Source organism: Oncorhynchus tshawytscha, linkage group LG31, assembly GCF_018296145.1.
Source record: "Oncorhynchus tshawytscha isolate Ot180627B linkage group LG31, Otsh_v2.0, whole genome shotgun sequence".
NCBI classification, from domain to species: Eukaryota; Metazoa; Chordata; class Actinopteri; order Salmoniformes; family Salmonidae; genus Oncorhynchus; species Oncorhynchus tshawytscha.
The window spans coordinates 7,140,814-7,156,113 of record NC_056459.1 but is presented as its reverse complement, the minus strand read 5'-3'; the positions used below and the strand labels follow the sequence as shown (position 1 = coordinate 7,156,113).

Here is a 15,300-nt window from a genome sequence, read left to right as displayed (position 1 = left end):
CAGTCCAGTCTGCTCCTCATGTAGACCTATCATGTGTCTCTATAAATGCCACACGCACTGTCACTCATGTCTCACCCCGCCTCTGGTGGCTGCTGCTGTGGGACACGGTCCAGACGATTGGTGGTGGAGTCTGTGCTGTGTTAACCTCTACCCTCGTTCTCCCCCTCCTGACCTGGCCAACTTCGCATGCAGCCCTGAAACACAAATCAACCATCGCTAGACACCTGACACTCGGCCCAAGCTGTATATATAGATGTTCGTTTTCAAATGAAGCCGTTGCTCTCTTCTGAAAGAGTATGTGTGTGTGTGTGTGTGTGTGTGTGGTGGGGGGGTGGGGGATCCGGTGGTGGGAGTGCTTCTCTGAAATCCTGTTGTTGACGTGTGTGTGTGCGTGTGTGACGGTGTGGGTATGTGAAGTGTGTGTGTCTGATCGTTTACAATGCATTTGCTTGCAAGTGTGTATAGCCTGTATATGCTTGAATCCGGGTGTGTGTGATGGCGATCGTGGGTATTACGACCTTATGTGTGTGTCAGCAAGGATCAAGAGGTAATAAGAAGAACTGGCCTCTCTTGACGTTACCAAAATAGAGGAGGCCCGGCCACCTCGTAACTCACCTTGTTATGATGGTAGTACTGAATCAGCAGGGTTTACAGGTCTCCTGTCCATGTCACCGGTCCCTCTTCCTCTTGGGGTGCTCTCTGGGGACGAGGGGCACGTTGAAATTTGTCACACTATCAGGCCAACCCAACCCAATATATTTTATTTTCCACATTCTCCTTCATAGCAAGGTTCCAGTAACTATGATTGATGCGTAACCAGACCAGCACAGTACAGAGTGGATATCTGAGGGCGAGAGACCCACAGAGACTGCACCACCAGGGTCGTATTCAGTAGGGAGAAAACATTTTGAAACAGGGAGATATTACCTGACCTTGTCCAATAAAAAAACATGAATGTTTTATAACGTTTTGCTAAAGTGTACCCTACTGAACATAACCCAGGGCTCCCCAGAGAGGAAGGACTAATTAAACTCCCCAACTAAATCACACATTAACTGTGCACTCCATGCTCTTGAACAAATAGAGCATCCCTCTCCCTCCCTAGCTTCCTTCCTCCTCCAAAGTCATTACTTTAATGAGATTAAAACAGTCACTTTCCCCCTGGGCAGATCGTCTTCATCATTTCCATCCCAAGAGTGAAGAGATTCAGCGTTATTCAATTATTATTAATTAACTGCCTTTGTAGTCATATGTTAAGGAATTCTGCTGCTTTCCTGGGCCTGGATCTCTCATAGCCCCAGCTTTCATCTCTGTGACTTCTGACCTCTGATCCAATACCAACTGGACAATCAAGGCCCCCTGTTGAGGTATTGACGAGACATTACACTCTAAAATCATGTTTTTCAGATGTTTTCTGTTACCTCAAAAGTGGTCTTCTGTTCAGATGAGTCCATGTCCCAGGCTAGATGTTTTCTCCAGCTACAGTATATGAATGGAAAAGATGAGCACCATGTAATTACCAGACATGCGGTGGCAAACATTTTGACATTCATGTGTTATATTACCATCTTGGTTATATGTTAAATAACACACTCCACACAACCCATTTTCATATAGAAGTTTATTGAATGTATTTTTTTGTAGTTCTTTTTGAGGCTCAGAATTTTGTATTGCTTAAACATCACAAATGTCCTTAGTTTGACTCATGTGCAGTAAGAGTAGAAATATCATGTACCATGAAGAGATTGTTGTCTTCTTCACTTACAGGATCACAGGATCACAGCCCGCTAACCCCAAAGTAGGCTCTTTAAAGCAGCGGTTCTTAACTGGTTTTACCTCGGGACCCAGATTAAACCAGGTTGTCCCAGTCGCAACCCAATATTCGCATAGTGTATATAAAATGTAATCTGGAATGTATTTTTGATGCTAAGGAAATAAGTCAAATTTGCCCATATTCTTGATGAAGAATGTTGATAAGCTCACTGTTTTGAGACCACAAAATCAACTAAATCCGCTAAATAGCCCTGCTAGCTCTATTTTGAAAATACTATGCTTGAAGAAAAATATTTCAGAAATTCAATTGTTTAATCACTTACTACCTGGTTTTAGTCGTTTAAATTCAGACTGTGACCCATTCGACCCCAAATTTGGGTCGCGACCCATCAGTTGAGAATTGCTGCTTTAAAGAATAACATTAAGAATATATACCATCGCTAAAATAAATAGGTTCATATAAAGTCTATAATCTAATACACTTGTCATAAACAATAAAAAACACAGATTAGGCTGTTGGTTATATCTGTATTAATAACAAACAAAAAAATTGCCTTAAAAATAATAACAATAAGTATAACAATATTAATAATAGTGACTATAATAATAAAATAAATATATTTAAAATGAAATATAAATACAATATTACACTCATATTTGCGCACATGCTTCTCGCCTGACACCATCAGATTAAGTGTGATGGAGCTAGATATCAAGGAACATTTTCAACTTTAAAGAAATACAAAAATACAAAAATCATAGTTCAAAATGTACAAATTTACCCTGCATTTACGATTACGAGAATAAAAACAACAGCAATGTGATAATATTCAAGAAGTTACAATCTTTACACTCTTGTAACCTGGCTATGATAATCAAGCACTCGGAATGATAAGACAACCCAAAGTTTACCACTATAGACATATTGTGCATTTCAAAATGAATATATACTCAATAATATTGTTAATAATACATTTGATATTCTAGTCAGTGGAATAGATGTATTCATAGTAGTCATAAACAGACTGAGATGGAGTGATAGGGCAGGGAATGGCCAACTATTCTCTTTCAGTTATCTTACATATTTCTACAGCCCTATTTGGTAACACTTTACAGAAGCCCTGTCATACAGACCTCGAAATATCAGTGTCATAAGCAGTCATAAACACGAATACATTAGGTAGTCAAATACTAGTATGTCGCATACAGCAAGTATGTGCAAGCTACCTATGCAAGCTAACTACAGAACTTAGGCCACCGTATGAGCCGTCATGACCGTGTTAAGGCAGTTGTCATGAATTTACACTAGTTGTCGTGACTGCTTATAAAATCCGCAAAGTCATTGTTATGTATGGCAGCGAACAGTAGGCTTTACCAGTAGTGAACTGGAAAGCGTTACTTGTTAAGTCATTGTTATGACAGGGATTTACTGTAAAGCGCTACCCGCCATTTTGCCCTCCACCTCCATGGCTCTTGCTCCTATCTCCGAGGCTCACACTGGCGTGGTTCTCCTGTTCAGCGTGTCCGAGTCGGTGTCCCTGTTCCGTTTGCCCCCCAGGCGGTCCAGGGTGCCCATGCCCCTCTCTCTCTCCATGGTGCCAGTGGGCAGAGGTGGCTGCTGGGGGGTAGGACCGGAGGACGACAAGGTATTCAGGGGCGCAATGGCAGTGGCTCCGACGGCGGAATTCTGGCCCGCCGCAGAGAGGTTGGACTTGGAGAGAGAAGGCAGCGTGCCGCTCATCATCACCCCCACTTCCTCTTTGGGGAAGTAGTTGTGCAGTTGGTAGAGGGAGGCCCGGTCCACAGTGCCGTAGAGGGGGGGTCCCCCGCCACCAAGACTCCCCATCTTGGAGTCCCGGGTCAGGGTATACATGGAGATATCGCCCCCTACTCCTCCAGCAGCATGGTGCGGGTTTGGCAGGGTGGCAACGGAGAAAGGTGGGGCAGACGGCGGTAATGCAAAACTCTTGGCGCCTGTGGGTGAGGTGTCGCAGGGGGAGCGTGGCGGGTCGGAAGAGTGCGAGCTGGAGTGGGAGCGCCGGCGGAAGCGGTAGCTGGGCAGGCGGAGCATGGCGTGCGTGGTGCTCTTCAAGAGTTCGGTGCGAGAGCGGCAGCGCAGCTCCTTGTTCTTCTCGATGTAGATGTTGACGGCCAGGACACCCACCATCTCAGCCAGGATGAAGGAGAGGCCTCCGAAGTAGAAGGACCAGCCGTACGAGTAATGCCACTTCTTGTCCTCATCCTTCTTGGGCGAGATGTCGCTCAGTGCCGCAGAGATGTACACGATCACGCCGATGATGTTGCTCAGGCCTGGGGGAAAGAGAGGAAGTGAAAGGTTATAATATAATAATAATAATATTATAATATGCCATTCATTTTCTCTGAGCTTTTCCATTGGGGGATGGGGGAGCCATCTCAACTTGATTACTTCTCTTGTGTAATGTCTCATTGACCCATATCTCCACTCAGGAGGTAATTTATCCCATAATACTAAATAAACTATCTTTATCCCTACTGCTGTGTTGTGCCTCGTTGACCTGAGTCTCCACTCAACGGATGATGTATTTGGGAAATCTAAGCCGCAACCAATATCATTAACATGAAATGAGTTATGAGGAGGGGAAAACAACACAAAGGTGAATATCATGGATCGATGAAAGGATGAGGAACTTCCTTGATAATAACACTATTTACAAGTTAAAAAGGAGAATTAGTTCAGAGGCCATTGAGAACATTTAAGGCCGAGTAGGGCTATTGCATTCCAACTGAACAAGAGGAAAATAAATATGGGACACCATCGAGCATGATTTTAACTCCAGGACTAGGCTTCAACTGTGTCCAGGAAACCCTCCCCATGTGTACTGAGTAATAGAGAAACAGTCAAGACCAAGACACCAGCGCCTTACCAGCAGCCACAAACAGGATGCCTCCTCCTAGGATGATGTTCCTCTTGCTCTTGTAGAAGCTGCTGGATGCAACACACATCGCTCCCATCAGGAGGAGTATAGCACTCAGGATGGGGAAGATACTGGAGGCTCGGACCACACCTGCAGACGGATGGGGGTGAAATTGTCCTTACTTGCTGATCTAAGGTCAGTTTTATGTTGACAGTGGTTGGTGGTTATAGTTAACATTTGGGGATCCTAGATTCTAGCTGATCCTAGATATGTGCCTATGGGTATCTTCTACCTGGAGCTCTGCTTAGATATTACTTTCTATCCTCTGATAATATTGGAAGCGACTGCAACCTTTGGTGTCATAACCTGCTGAGCGTAGCAAAAATATATTAAAGATGAATGATTAAAGCTGAAGTTGTGAAGGTGACATTTCAAGCTGCATATGTGACTTTGTCACCATCTGGAGTAAAGTAATGTGCTAGAATAAGCATTTACAGTATTCTGTAACACCTTACATAAATGAATAAATCTATCCTACATTCTAATTCCAACCAATGTTCTGGTTTGATTGGAATATCCTATTGCTTTGTCATAATTCCCTCTGTTAAATGATAGATACTCATTGAGTTAGCTAACTCATAACCCTGCACCTGGGCATTCACTGCTGCTGTTTCCCAGGTTTTTCTTTTCAATTCGACATCACATCTCTCTAGTGACATCCTCCCACTGCCCACGTCCCCTTACTCACGCAGGAGATACTCTGCTGCATCCTGATCATAGTCTGCATCGTCCGGGAAATGATTGATCTGAGAACACACTCCTCTCTTCAGCCCTGAGAGAGAGAGAGAGAGACAGACAGAGAGAGACAGACAGATAGACAGTGAGACAGTGAGACAGATGGACAGAGGGACGGACAGAAAGATGGACAGGGAGACAGGGACAGAGAGAGAGAGATACAGAAAGATTGGAGAGAGAATAGGGAGTATTAGAGAGAGAATCAGATATCTGGGGCTTGGTGTTTGGACATATTAAGTATTCATTTGAATCCCTTTCCAAGTTGGTTAAAATAGCTCAAACACAATGTATTTTTCATGACAGTCATATGAACCCCCCTTGTACTCAGAAGAAAAATCAACAAAAACATTCTATAATAATCAAGGAGCCATAATCAGTGGTTTCAGTATGTTGAGCAGACACCACAAATATTATATAAAATGGCTGTGTTGTTGTCCTCTTTTGTTGAAGCTGTCTACCGCAAATGGAGAACCACTCCATCAGACTATCACCACTGACTCATTGCTCATAATTGCCCTTTTTGACATTCGCTAGTCTCACATAGCCATACCTCCACAATCACGTCATTGTCAAGCCTGGTTCTCGATGAGGCTAGTTTCTCGCAGACTGCAATAGGTTAGATAAGCAGCTCTTGAAATGAGCCTTCTCCTACTGACTGTCTGCCACTGCCCACTGGATGTCCTCTGAATCAGTGGAGGCTACTTAGGGGAGGACAAATCATAGTAATGGCGTGCTCTCAAACACATGAAAACTATGTCTTTGATATCATTCCATTCACCCCATTCCGTCCATTATTATGAGTCATCCTCCCATCAGCAGCCTCCACTGCTCTGAATGCACTCATCCAGGTTTCACTGTGTCGGACTCCTGCTTGTCGAACATCTCATTCCAAAATCATAGATATTAATATGGAGTTGGTCCCCCCCCTTTGCTGTTATAACAGCCTCTACTCTTCTGGGAAGGCTTTCCACTAGATGTTGGAACACTGCTAGGGGGACTTGCTTCCATTCAGCCACGAGCATTAGTTATGTCGGGCACTGATGTTGGGTGATTAGGCCTGGCTCACAGTCGGCGTTCCAATTCATCCAAAAGGTGTTAGATGTGGTTGAGGTCAGGGCTCTGTGGAGGCCAGTCAAGTTCTTCCACACCGATCTCAACAAACTGTATGGACCTCGCTTTGTGCATGAGGGCATTGTCATACTGAAACAGGAAAGGGCATTCCCTGTTGCCACAAAGTAGGAAGCACAGAATCGTCTAGAATATCACTGTATGCTGTACCTTTAAGATTTCACTTCACTGGAACTAAGGGACCTGGCCCGAAACATGAAAAACAGCCCTGGACCATTATTCCTCCTCCACTAAACTTTACAGTTGGCACTACACGTTGGGGCAGGTAGCGTTCTCCTGGCATCCACCAAACCCAGATTCATCCGTCGAACTGCCAGATGGTGAAGCGTGATTCATCACTCCAGAAAACAAGTTTCCATTGCTCAAGAGTCCAATGGCGGCAAGCTTTACACCACTCCAGCCGACGCTTGGCATTGCGCATGGTGATCTTAGGCTTTTTTTGCGGCTGCTCTGCCATGGAAACCCATTTCATGAAGCTACTGACGAACAGTTCTTGTGCTGACGTTTCTTCCAGAGGAAGTTTGGAACTCAGTGGTGAGTGTTGCAACAGAGGACAGACAATTTTATACAATACGCGCTACAGCACTTGGCGGTTCTGTTCTGTGAGCTTATGTGGCCTACCAATTCGCGGCTGAGCCGTTGTTGCTCCTAGACATTTCCACTTCCCAACAACAGCACTTACAGTTGAGCAGCTCTAGCAGGGCAGAAATCTGATGAAATGACTTGTTGGAAAGGTGGCATCCTATGACGGTGCCACTTTGAAAGTCACTGAGCTCTTCAGTAAAGTCATTCTACTGACAATGTTCGTCTATGGAGATTTCACGGCTGTATGCACGATTTTATACACCTGTCAGTAACGGCTGTGGCTGAAATAGACAAATCCACTAATTCCAAGGGGTGTCCACATCTTTTTATATATATTGTATCTCACTGAAGAAAGCATCATAGCGAGCGAAATCAATTCATACATTGTTCCCCTGGCCTGAGAAGATGGAAGTTCAATATGTAACTAGATGTAGAAGGCGAATGTTAACAATATACTGAAAAAATATATAATTGCAACAGGCAACAATTTAAAAGACTTTACTGAATTACAGTTCATATAAGGAAATCAGTCAATTGAAATGAATTCATTCGGCCCTAATCAATGGAATTCACATTATTGGGAATGTTGTTCACAGATACCTTAAAAAAAAGCACCGTGGATCAGAAAACCAGTCAGTATCTGGTGTGACCACCATTTGCCTCATGCAGCGCGACACATCTCCTTTGCATTGAGTTGATCAGGCTGTTGATTATGGCCTGTGCGAAGTTGCTGGATATTGGTGGGAACTGGAACACGCTGTCGTCCATCCATATCATCTTAAACATTCTCAATGGGTGACATGTCTGGTGAGTATGCAGGCCATGGAAGAACTGGGACATTTTCAACTTCCCGGAATTGTGTACAGATCCTTGTGACATGGGGCCGTGCATTATCATGCTGAAACATGAAGTGATGGTGGCAGATGAATGGCACGACGCCATACACCTGGTCTGCGGTTGTGAAGCCGGTTGGACATACTGCCAAATTCTCTAAAATGACGTTGGAGGCGTCATATGGTGGAGAAATTAACATTACATTCTAGTGGACATTCCTGCAGTCAGCATGCTAATTGCACTCTCCATCAAAACTTGAGGCATATGTGGCATTGTGCCGTGTGACAAAACTGCACATCTTAGAGTGGCTTCAGAGACTTCAGATCCACACACACACACTGAGCCATTCATCTGACCCCACCAAAACTCTGGAAATACACTGGACCCCCATCACCCCTCCCCCTCCACACACATCCCCACACACGTCTAGTCCTCCCCTTACCCTCCAGACAGCAGATCCTCCAGAGGCCAGAGTGTGTGAGGGCTCCAGGGTCTTTCTTGTCCTTGTTGTTGGGGTCGTCCTGGGAGGAGTTGGCCGTGCTGTTGCAGATGAAGGCCCGTGCGTACAGCCAGTAGTCCGTCCCAATGGCCACCGCCATCAGGGAAAAGGCTGCAAACGCCCCCAAAGTGGTGAGGACAACCTGGATCCCCTTCTCCCACCACACCATGACTGGGCCGGAGAGAGAGAGAGAGGGAGGAGAGGGAAGGAGGAGAGAGCGGGATGGAGAAAGAGAAGGAGAGTTGGTGAAATAGTAAGGATGCCTGAAAGCTAGAAATCAAGAGCATTGTCTTGAATGGTGTGGATTTGTTGGTTGTTTCCAAGGTAACAACCGATAAAACAAAATGTACCCGATATTGAGCTGTATGTCAAAAACCGTGTGTCTTGCTTTCATTTCAATTCAATAGGACTTTATTAATCCCAAAGGGCCAATTACAAAAAGGCATTGTCAGTGCTTTGTCTTTCTGATGACTTTTAATTGTTTTAATACAAAAGCACATTTCGAAAAAGGGCAAAAAGACTTAGTCTAGTTACAGAATAATGACTTGGGTAAATCATATTGTTGTCTTTTGAATCCACGCTGTCTTTTGAATCCATCTGTTAAGTGTGTATTTTCTTAAGTGTGTGTGTGTGTGTGTTTGTGCGTGTGTTTCTAGTGAAATGTGTGTTACCTTGGGGCATGCCTCTGCCTTTTGCCTCCATGTCTGCAGCTTGCTGTTCCTCGTCAGTGAAGAGTGCGCCTTCAGAGTCCCCTCTGTCCAAGCGCCATCCATCGACAGCTCTCCCGCTCTCGTTTCCTCTCTTCTCTCTCGTTCCCCTGTGTGTGTGTCTCTCTCTCTCTCTGCTCCCGTGTTCTTCCTCTTTCACACTCTCTGGTTCGTCTGTATGTGAGCGTGGATCCGCAACTCACGGTTCCGTCCCTCTTCTCAGTGGGTGGTCATGGCACTGGCAGGCATCTCAGTGTTGCTCCTGTGGGGAGAAGAAGAAAAAGGATGGAATAAATTAATGTGACGTGAGAGGGAAGCCAAGTAAAATGTTCTTTCCGAACCTTACAAAAAGATAAATCATTAATAAAATTGTGTTTGTACATTCTGCGATGACAGACCAGAAAGGAAATAAGCTGATCCGTTTCCACATTTCACACTGAGAGAGGGATATATAAAGCAAGAGGGAACGGGAAAGAAGTGAGAGAGCATGCTCTATCCATTGCCATGGCAACAGCGAATTCCAAAGTCTAGGGCGGAACTGAACACGGGCGAGCGAGAAGGGAGTGGGGGGTGAGGGGCAGTTGAAACAGCTGAGTGCATTTTGCCGACATTAAACCAAATATAAGTACCAATGCTGAAGACCTCAATATAATATATATTTTTAATAGAGTGAGTAATTGAAAGTAATAAGCTAACATATGGAATTGTTTTAAGATGGTCATATCATGGATCCTTTAGATAATAGATTTTTTATTTTAGGACCCCTTTAGGTATCCCAAGAAAATCCCAAATTATATTTGATAAAACATTTGTTTTAAGTTTCCTGAGTGGCGCAGTGGTCAAAAGGCACTACATCTCGGTGCTAGAGGCGTCACTACAGACCCTGGTTTGATTCCAGGCTGTATCACAACCGACTGTGATTGGGAAAATTGGCCCAGCGTTGTCCGGATTCGTGTTTGGCCGGGGTAGACCGTCATTGTAAATAAGAATTTGTTCTCAACTGACTAGCCTAGTTAAATAAAAAAACATACAAAATATATTGAATTTGGCCTTTACCACTACAGCCCATAGAAATACATTCATAAATGTTAAAAAGGCAGTCAAAAAATGTATCATAAGGAACAATGTTTTGAAGTGTCGGTCTTATATATAGGAAATTTAAGAAAGCTGGTAAAAAAAAATATTACATTTTTTACATATATTTAACCCCTTATTTTTGTTGCCACAAAACGACCTCCATACTTCCATTGTTTTGTATGGGTTACTTTCATACTAGTGGGGGTCATAGAGCATCGTGTTTGTGAGAGTCTACCCTTTCCATAGTGGGGTTATATTAGTTTGTTGCTCAAACGGTTCGGACACTACAGACGTTTTTGTGAGAAGACCGATTTTCGGGATGTCTCATGGTCTGCCAAACAGCGCTGTAGCTCCGCCACCTTCCACCGCAGACACGGAAGGCCGCCATAGACAGATGCGGTGAATTGAGACGGAGGCCATACAAAAAAAAATCGGATTTAAATCTATATTGACGGATATTGATGGGGATTTTTTAGACCCGTGCGTTAATCGACTCTGTAAACTGCACTGTTCAATTAAGGAAGTAATCAAGAACATTCTGATGATGACAAGCTCTTCGATCAGTATCATTATTTAGTTGAGCTATCATATGCTGTGTGTGTGTGTGTGTGCAGCTTTGGTATCATCAACTGAAAATGTACGTACAGTAGGATTAATGAGCAGCGAATACAGTTATGTTTACAGTAATTACCTACAACGCAATTGTTTCTTTATTACATTGTTTGATGGATGCAGCATGCATTAAATGATTCAGTTTACTGCAGTAGGAGCATTGTAATGAGAATATAATAGACGAAAAGTTAGGTGATAGTCATCTGACAGTGGTTTATGACTCACATTTTCAAACCAAGTTTCTTTCAAAAAATAAAGTTAGTTCAATCTATACCTGAACCCACTGAAACTCGTTTGAATCATACAGATGATTTTCCTCCATGTCAACACCAATAGAAGGTTTTGGTTTCTATAGTTGTTCCTGTATGTACTGTTTAGAAGCAAGTAACCGAGATGCACAGATATGGAGGAAATGTTGCCATCGGCAACATAAACACAGAAGATGATAAATGAAGAGATCTAGTTCAAGGACCAATCAGAACTGCATACTGAAATGCGTGAACATACAGCTATGGGGTGTATGTGGAATTAAATGATGAGTGATTGGGGAGATTCAGTAAGAATATAACATTGTAGAGTGAGCAAAAGGTATGGGTCAAAACAACAAAAGGATAACTGTGATATTAATTGCACTCAGTTGCATTTCTCCACACTTTGTGTATTCAATTTCATTAAAAACATTGTGCACACAGAGAGACACACACACGTACATGCAAAAGCACACACAGAGATACACACTTTCCTTATATTTGGTCTGAATCCTGAACAGTCAACAAACAGATTACCGACCATTTCGAATCTCACCATACCTTCTCTGCTATGCAATCTGGTTTCAGAGCTGGTCATGGGTGCACCTCAGCCACGCTCAAGGTCCTAAACGATATCTTAACCGCCATCGATAAGAAACATTACTGTGCAGCCGTATTCATTGATCTGGCCAAGGCTTTCGACTCTGTCAATCACCACATCCTCATCGGCAGACTCGACAGCCTTGGTTTCTCAAATTATTGCCTCGCCTGGTTCACCAACTACTTCTCTGATAGAGTTCAGTGTGTCAGATCGGAGGGTCTGCTGTCCGGACCTCTGGCAGTCTCTATGGGGGTGCCACAGGGTTCAATTCTTGGACCGACTCTCTTCTCTGTATACATCAATGAGGTCGCTCTTGCTGCTGGTGAGTCTCTGATCCACCTCTACGCAGACGACACCATTCTGTATACTTCCGGCCCTTCTTTGGACACTGTGTTAACAACCCTCCAGGCAAGCTTCAATGCCATACAACTCTCCTTCCGTGGCCTCCAATTGCTCTTAAATACAAGTAAAACTAAATGCATGCTCTTCAACCGATCGCTACCTGCACCTACCCGCCTGTCCAACATCACTACTCTGGACGGCTCTGACTTAGAATACGTGGACAACTACAAATACTTAGGTGTCTGGTTAGACTGTAAACTCTCCTTCCAGACCCATATCAAACATCTCCAATCCAAAGTTAAATCTAGAATTGGCTTCCTATTTTGCAACAAAGCATCCTTCACTCATGCTGCCAAACATACCCTTGTAAAACTGACCATCCTACCAATCCTCGACTTTGGCGATGTCATTTACAAAATAGCCTCCAATACCCTACTCAACAAATTGGATGCAGTCTATCACAGTGCAATCCGTTTTGTCACCAAAGCCCCATATACTACCCACCATTGCGACCTGTACGCTCTCGTTGGCTGGCCCTCGCTTCATACTCGTCGCCAAACCCACTGGCTCCATGTCACCTACAAGACCCTGCTAGGTAAAGTCCCCCCTTATCTCAGCTCGCTGGTCACCATAGCATCTCCCACCTGTAGCACACGCTCCAGCAGGTATATCTCTCTAGTCACCCCCAAAACCAATTCTTTCTTTGGCCGCCTCTCCTTCCAGTTCTCTGCTGCCAATGACTGGAACGAACTACAAAAATCTCTGAAACTGGAAACACTTATCTCCCTCACTAGCTTTAAGCACCAACTGTCAGAGCAGCTCACAGATTACTGCACCTGTACATAGCCCACCTATAATTTAGCCCAAACAACTACCTCTTTCCCAACTGTATTTAATTTAAATTTATTTATTTTGCTCCTTTGCACCCCATTATTTTTATTTCTACTTTGCACATTCTTCCATTGCAAAACTACCATTCCAGTGTTTTACTTGCTATATTGTATTTACTTTGCCACCATGGCCTTTTTTGCCTTTACCTCCCTTCTCACCTCATTTGCTCACATTGTATATAGACTTGTTTATACTGTATTATTGACTGTATGTTTGTTTTACTCCATGTGTAACTCTGTGTCGTTGTATCTGTCGAACTGCTTTGCTTTATCTTGGCCAGGTCGCAATTGTAAATGAGAACTTGTTCTCAACTTGCCTACCTGGTTAAATAAAGGTCAAATAAAATAAATAAATAAATTTACATACTGTATTTACTGACAGTAAAGAAGATCTGTCTGGCAAAAGTTGAGGTGAGGCAAGTAGCTCTGAATACTTCATGTCTGTGCGTGCTTGCATGTGTGCTTGAAATCATAAATCAGATCCATTGCATTGATATGGCTATTGCTATCTGTGAAAAGAAATGCACAACACCCTGGTTAAGCAATTATGACGTTATGGTCATTGGCAATTGCTGCTGAAGGGACAAGAACATGCATTGTATACTGAAGCGTCATAGAAAGCAGAAGCAAAACCATTGTCTTTTTTTTAACCTTTATTTAACTAGGCAAGTCAGTTAAGAACAAATTCTTATTTCAATGACGGCCTAGGAACAGTGGGTTAACTGCCGGTTCAGGTGCATAACGACAGATTTGTACCTTGTCAGCTCCGGGATTGCGAACTTGAGTCCAACGCTCTAACCACAAGGCTACCTGTTTCCCCGATTGATTAACCGATTAATGTACATGGACCAAGAAAACAAACAAGTGGAGGTCTGGCTAAATGTTGAACTTCCTCTGTCGTGTTGGCTAAGATCAATACATTTTGTTTATGAACACAAATACCACTTGCGACACCAGCAGAGAGAGAGAGAGAGACGCTAGGTTAAGAAACCTGACAAAATCCGATTTAAAATAAGATGTTAAGTTATTAACAGCCTTTGAGTAGTCTCTATTCAGTCTGAACACAGTTGACGCACATTAGGAATATTTGAGTGCTTTGCTTCCGTAAATAGTCTCACGGCTATTGATTTGGACATAGCTGTCATTGTACCAAGTAGGCTACATTTCTGTGTAAACATAAAATAAATATGTATTTTCTAAAATGAATAAACGCAATATTGTTTTAAAAAACATATAGGTTAAGTATGTGCTAATACTGTTAAACATGTATACTAGGTTAATTATGTATAGAACATGGAACTGCTCTGCAAACACTTAACGTCTGCATCCCTCATTTTATCATGCAAGTATAACAGTATTCCATGCTATCCTTATTAGAACGATAAAGAATATTACGGAAAGAATATTACTCAATGTTTTACCTGTAATTGTTGAACTTCTGCAGTGGTTGCCGGTGGACGGACTCCGCATGCGAGGCATGGGCAAGAGACGTAAGAAAGAACCGTAGACATTGCAAGAATAGAATGAAACGAAACGACGTCGAGGGATGTGGTGGGAGTTGGAGGGGGAGAGTGAGTGAAAAAGGTGTTTTTGAATAATAGGTCAAATCCATAGGTCAAATCACATGTTGAATTCCTTCATTGTAACAGCAATTCTAATATACATTATTGCGTGAATTACTAGCCTATAGATTTGTGTGTTATTATGAAAATAATATATCAAGGTTTATTATAAAGGGGGGTTATATGAACGTAATGCCAGTCTCAAGTCTTTAAAAAAATATAGATATATTATGCCATAGCATTAGCTATATAAAATGAATAGCCACGTTTGACAGGTGCTACTGCAACAAAGGTTTCAGAAAGAGTTTATCGGAAAAGGTTTGTATCCAATCATGTCCAAGCTCGCCAATTTTAGCAGGGAAGTCACGAGACAGTTTCGCACACCTGTGCAATCAACTTTTGACGACAGGTGTCCTCACCATTTCCTAAAGAAATCAGCCAACAGTTTCTAATTTGATACCGAAAAACATTGAAGCCAAGAAATACATTAACATAAGTATACTATATTATGACATCAATCACTATCGTTCACCATATAGAACATAGAATTAGGAATTAGAAAACTAGAATGGCCATTAACATTCTTATGATGGTATAAAGGTCAGCCATTTTGGTCAGAGAGTTGGTCATTGCCAGTGCTGTGATAAGATATTTAGTAAAATAATTGATTTACCTGCACTGTATGTTTGTCAGGTAACCAGGAAGTTATAATTAACTGCCAATATGCCAACATTTAATTCAAACAGTGCT

At 42.8% G+C, this 15,300-nt stretch overlaps 1 protein-coding gene across 3 annotated transcripts; it reads right to left on the bottom strand.

Annotated features, from left to right (window-relative positions):
- Nucleotides 1–1,612: 1,612 nt before the first annotated feature.
- LOC112229853 (voltage-dependent calcium channel gamma-4 subunit-like) lies at nucleotides 1,613–14,882 on the bottom strand. Of its 3 annotated transcripts, none has more exons than XM_024395948.2 (6): nucleotides 14,410–14,882; nucleotides 9,183–9,480; nucleotides 8,455–8,682; nucleotides 5,419–5,502; nucleotides 4,680–4,820; nucleotides 1,613–4,083 (listed from the first exon to the last, which is right to left on the bottom strand). In XM_024395948.2, the coding sequence occupies exons 2-6, from the start codon at nucleotides 9,211–9,213 to the stop codon at nucleotides 3,266–3,268; spliced, it is 1,302 nt and encodes a 433-aa protein (XP_024251716.1). In that variant the 5' UTR covers nucleotides 9,214–9,480; nucleotides 14,410–14,882; the 3' UTR covers nucleotides 1,613–3,265. The 3 variants fall into 3 exon arrangements, with proteins under 3 accessions (XP_024251716.1, XP_024251714.1, XP_024251715.1); XM_024395946.2 differs by lacking the exon at nucleotides 14,410–14,882 and adding an exon at nucleotides 9,600–9,697; XM_024395947.2 differs by lacking the exon at nucleotides 14,410–14,882 and adding an exon at nucleotides 9,617–9,683.
- Between the last annotated feature and the right edge of the window lie 418 nt (nucleotides 14,883–15,300).

Excerpts from the sequence above, each read along its gene's own strand:
- LOC112229853 (XM_024395948.2), bottom strand. The coding sequence starts at position 9,213 with ATGGAGGCAAAAGGCAGAGGCATGCCCCAAG. Across the intron at positions 8,683-9,182 it reads AGGCAGAGGCATGCCCCAAG|TCATGGTGTGGTGGGAGAAG; the intron begins GTAACACACATT and ends TCTCCGGCCCAG. Across the intron at positions 5,503-8,454 it reads GAGGATCTGCTGTCTGGAGG|GGCTGAAGAGAGGAGTGTGT; the intron begins GTAAGGGGAGGA and ends TCTCTCTCTCAG.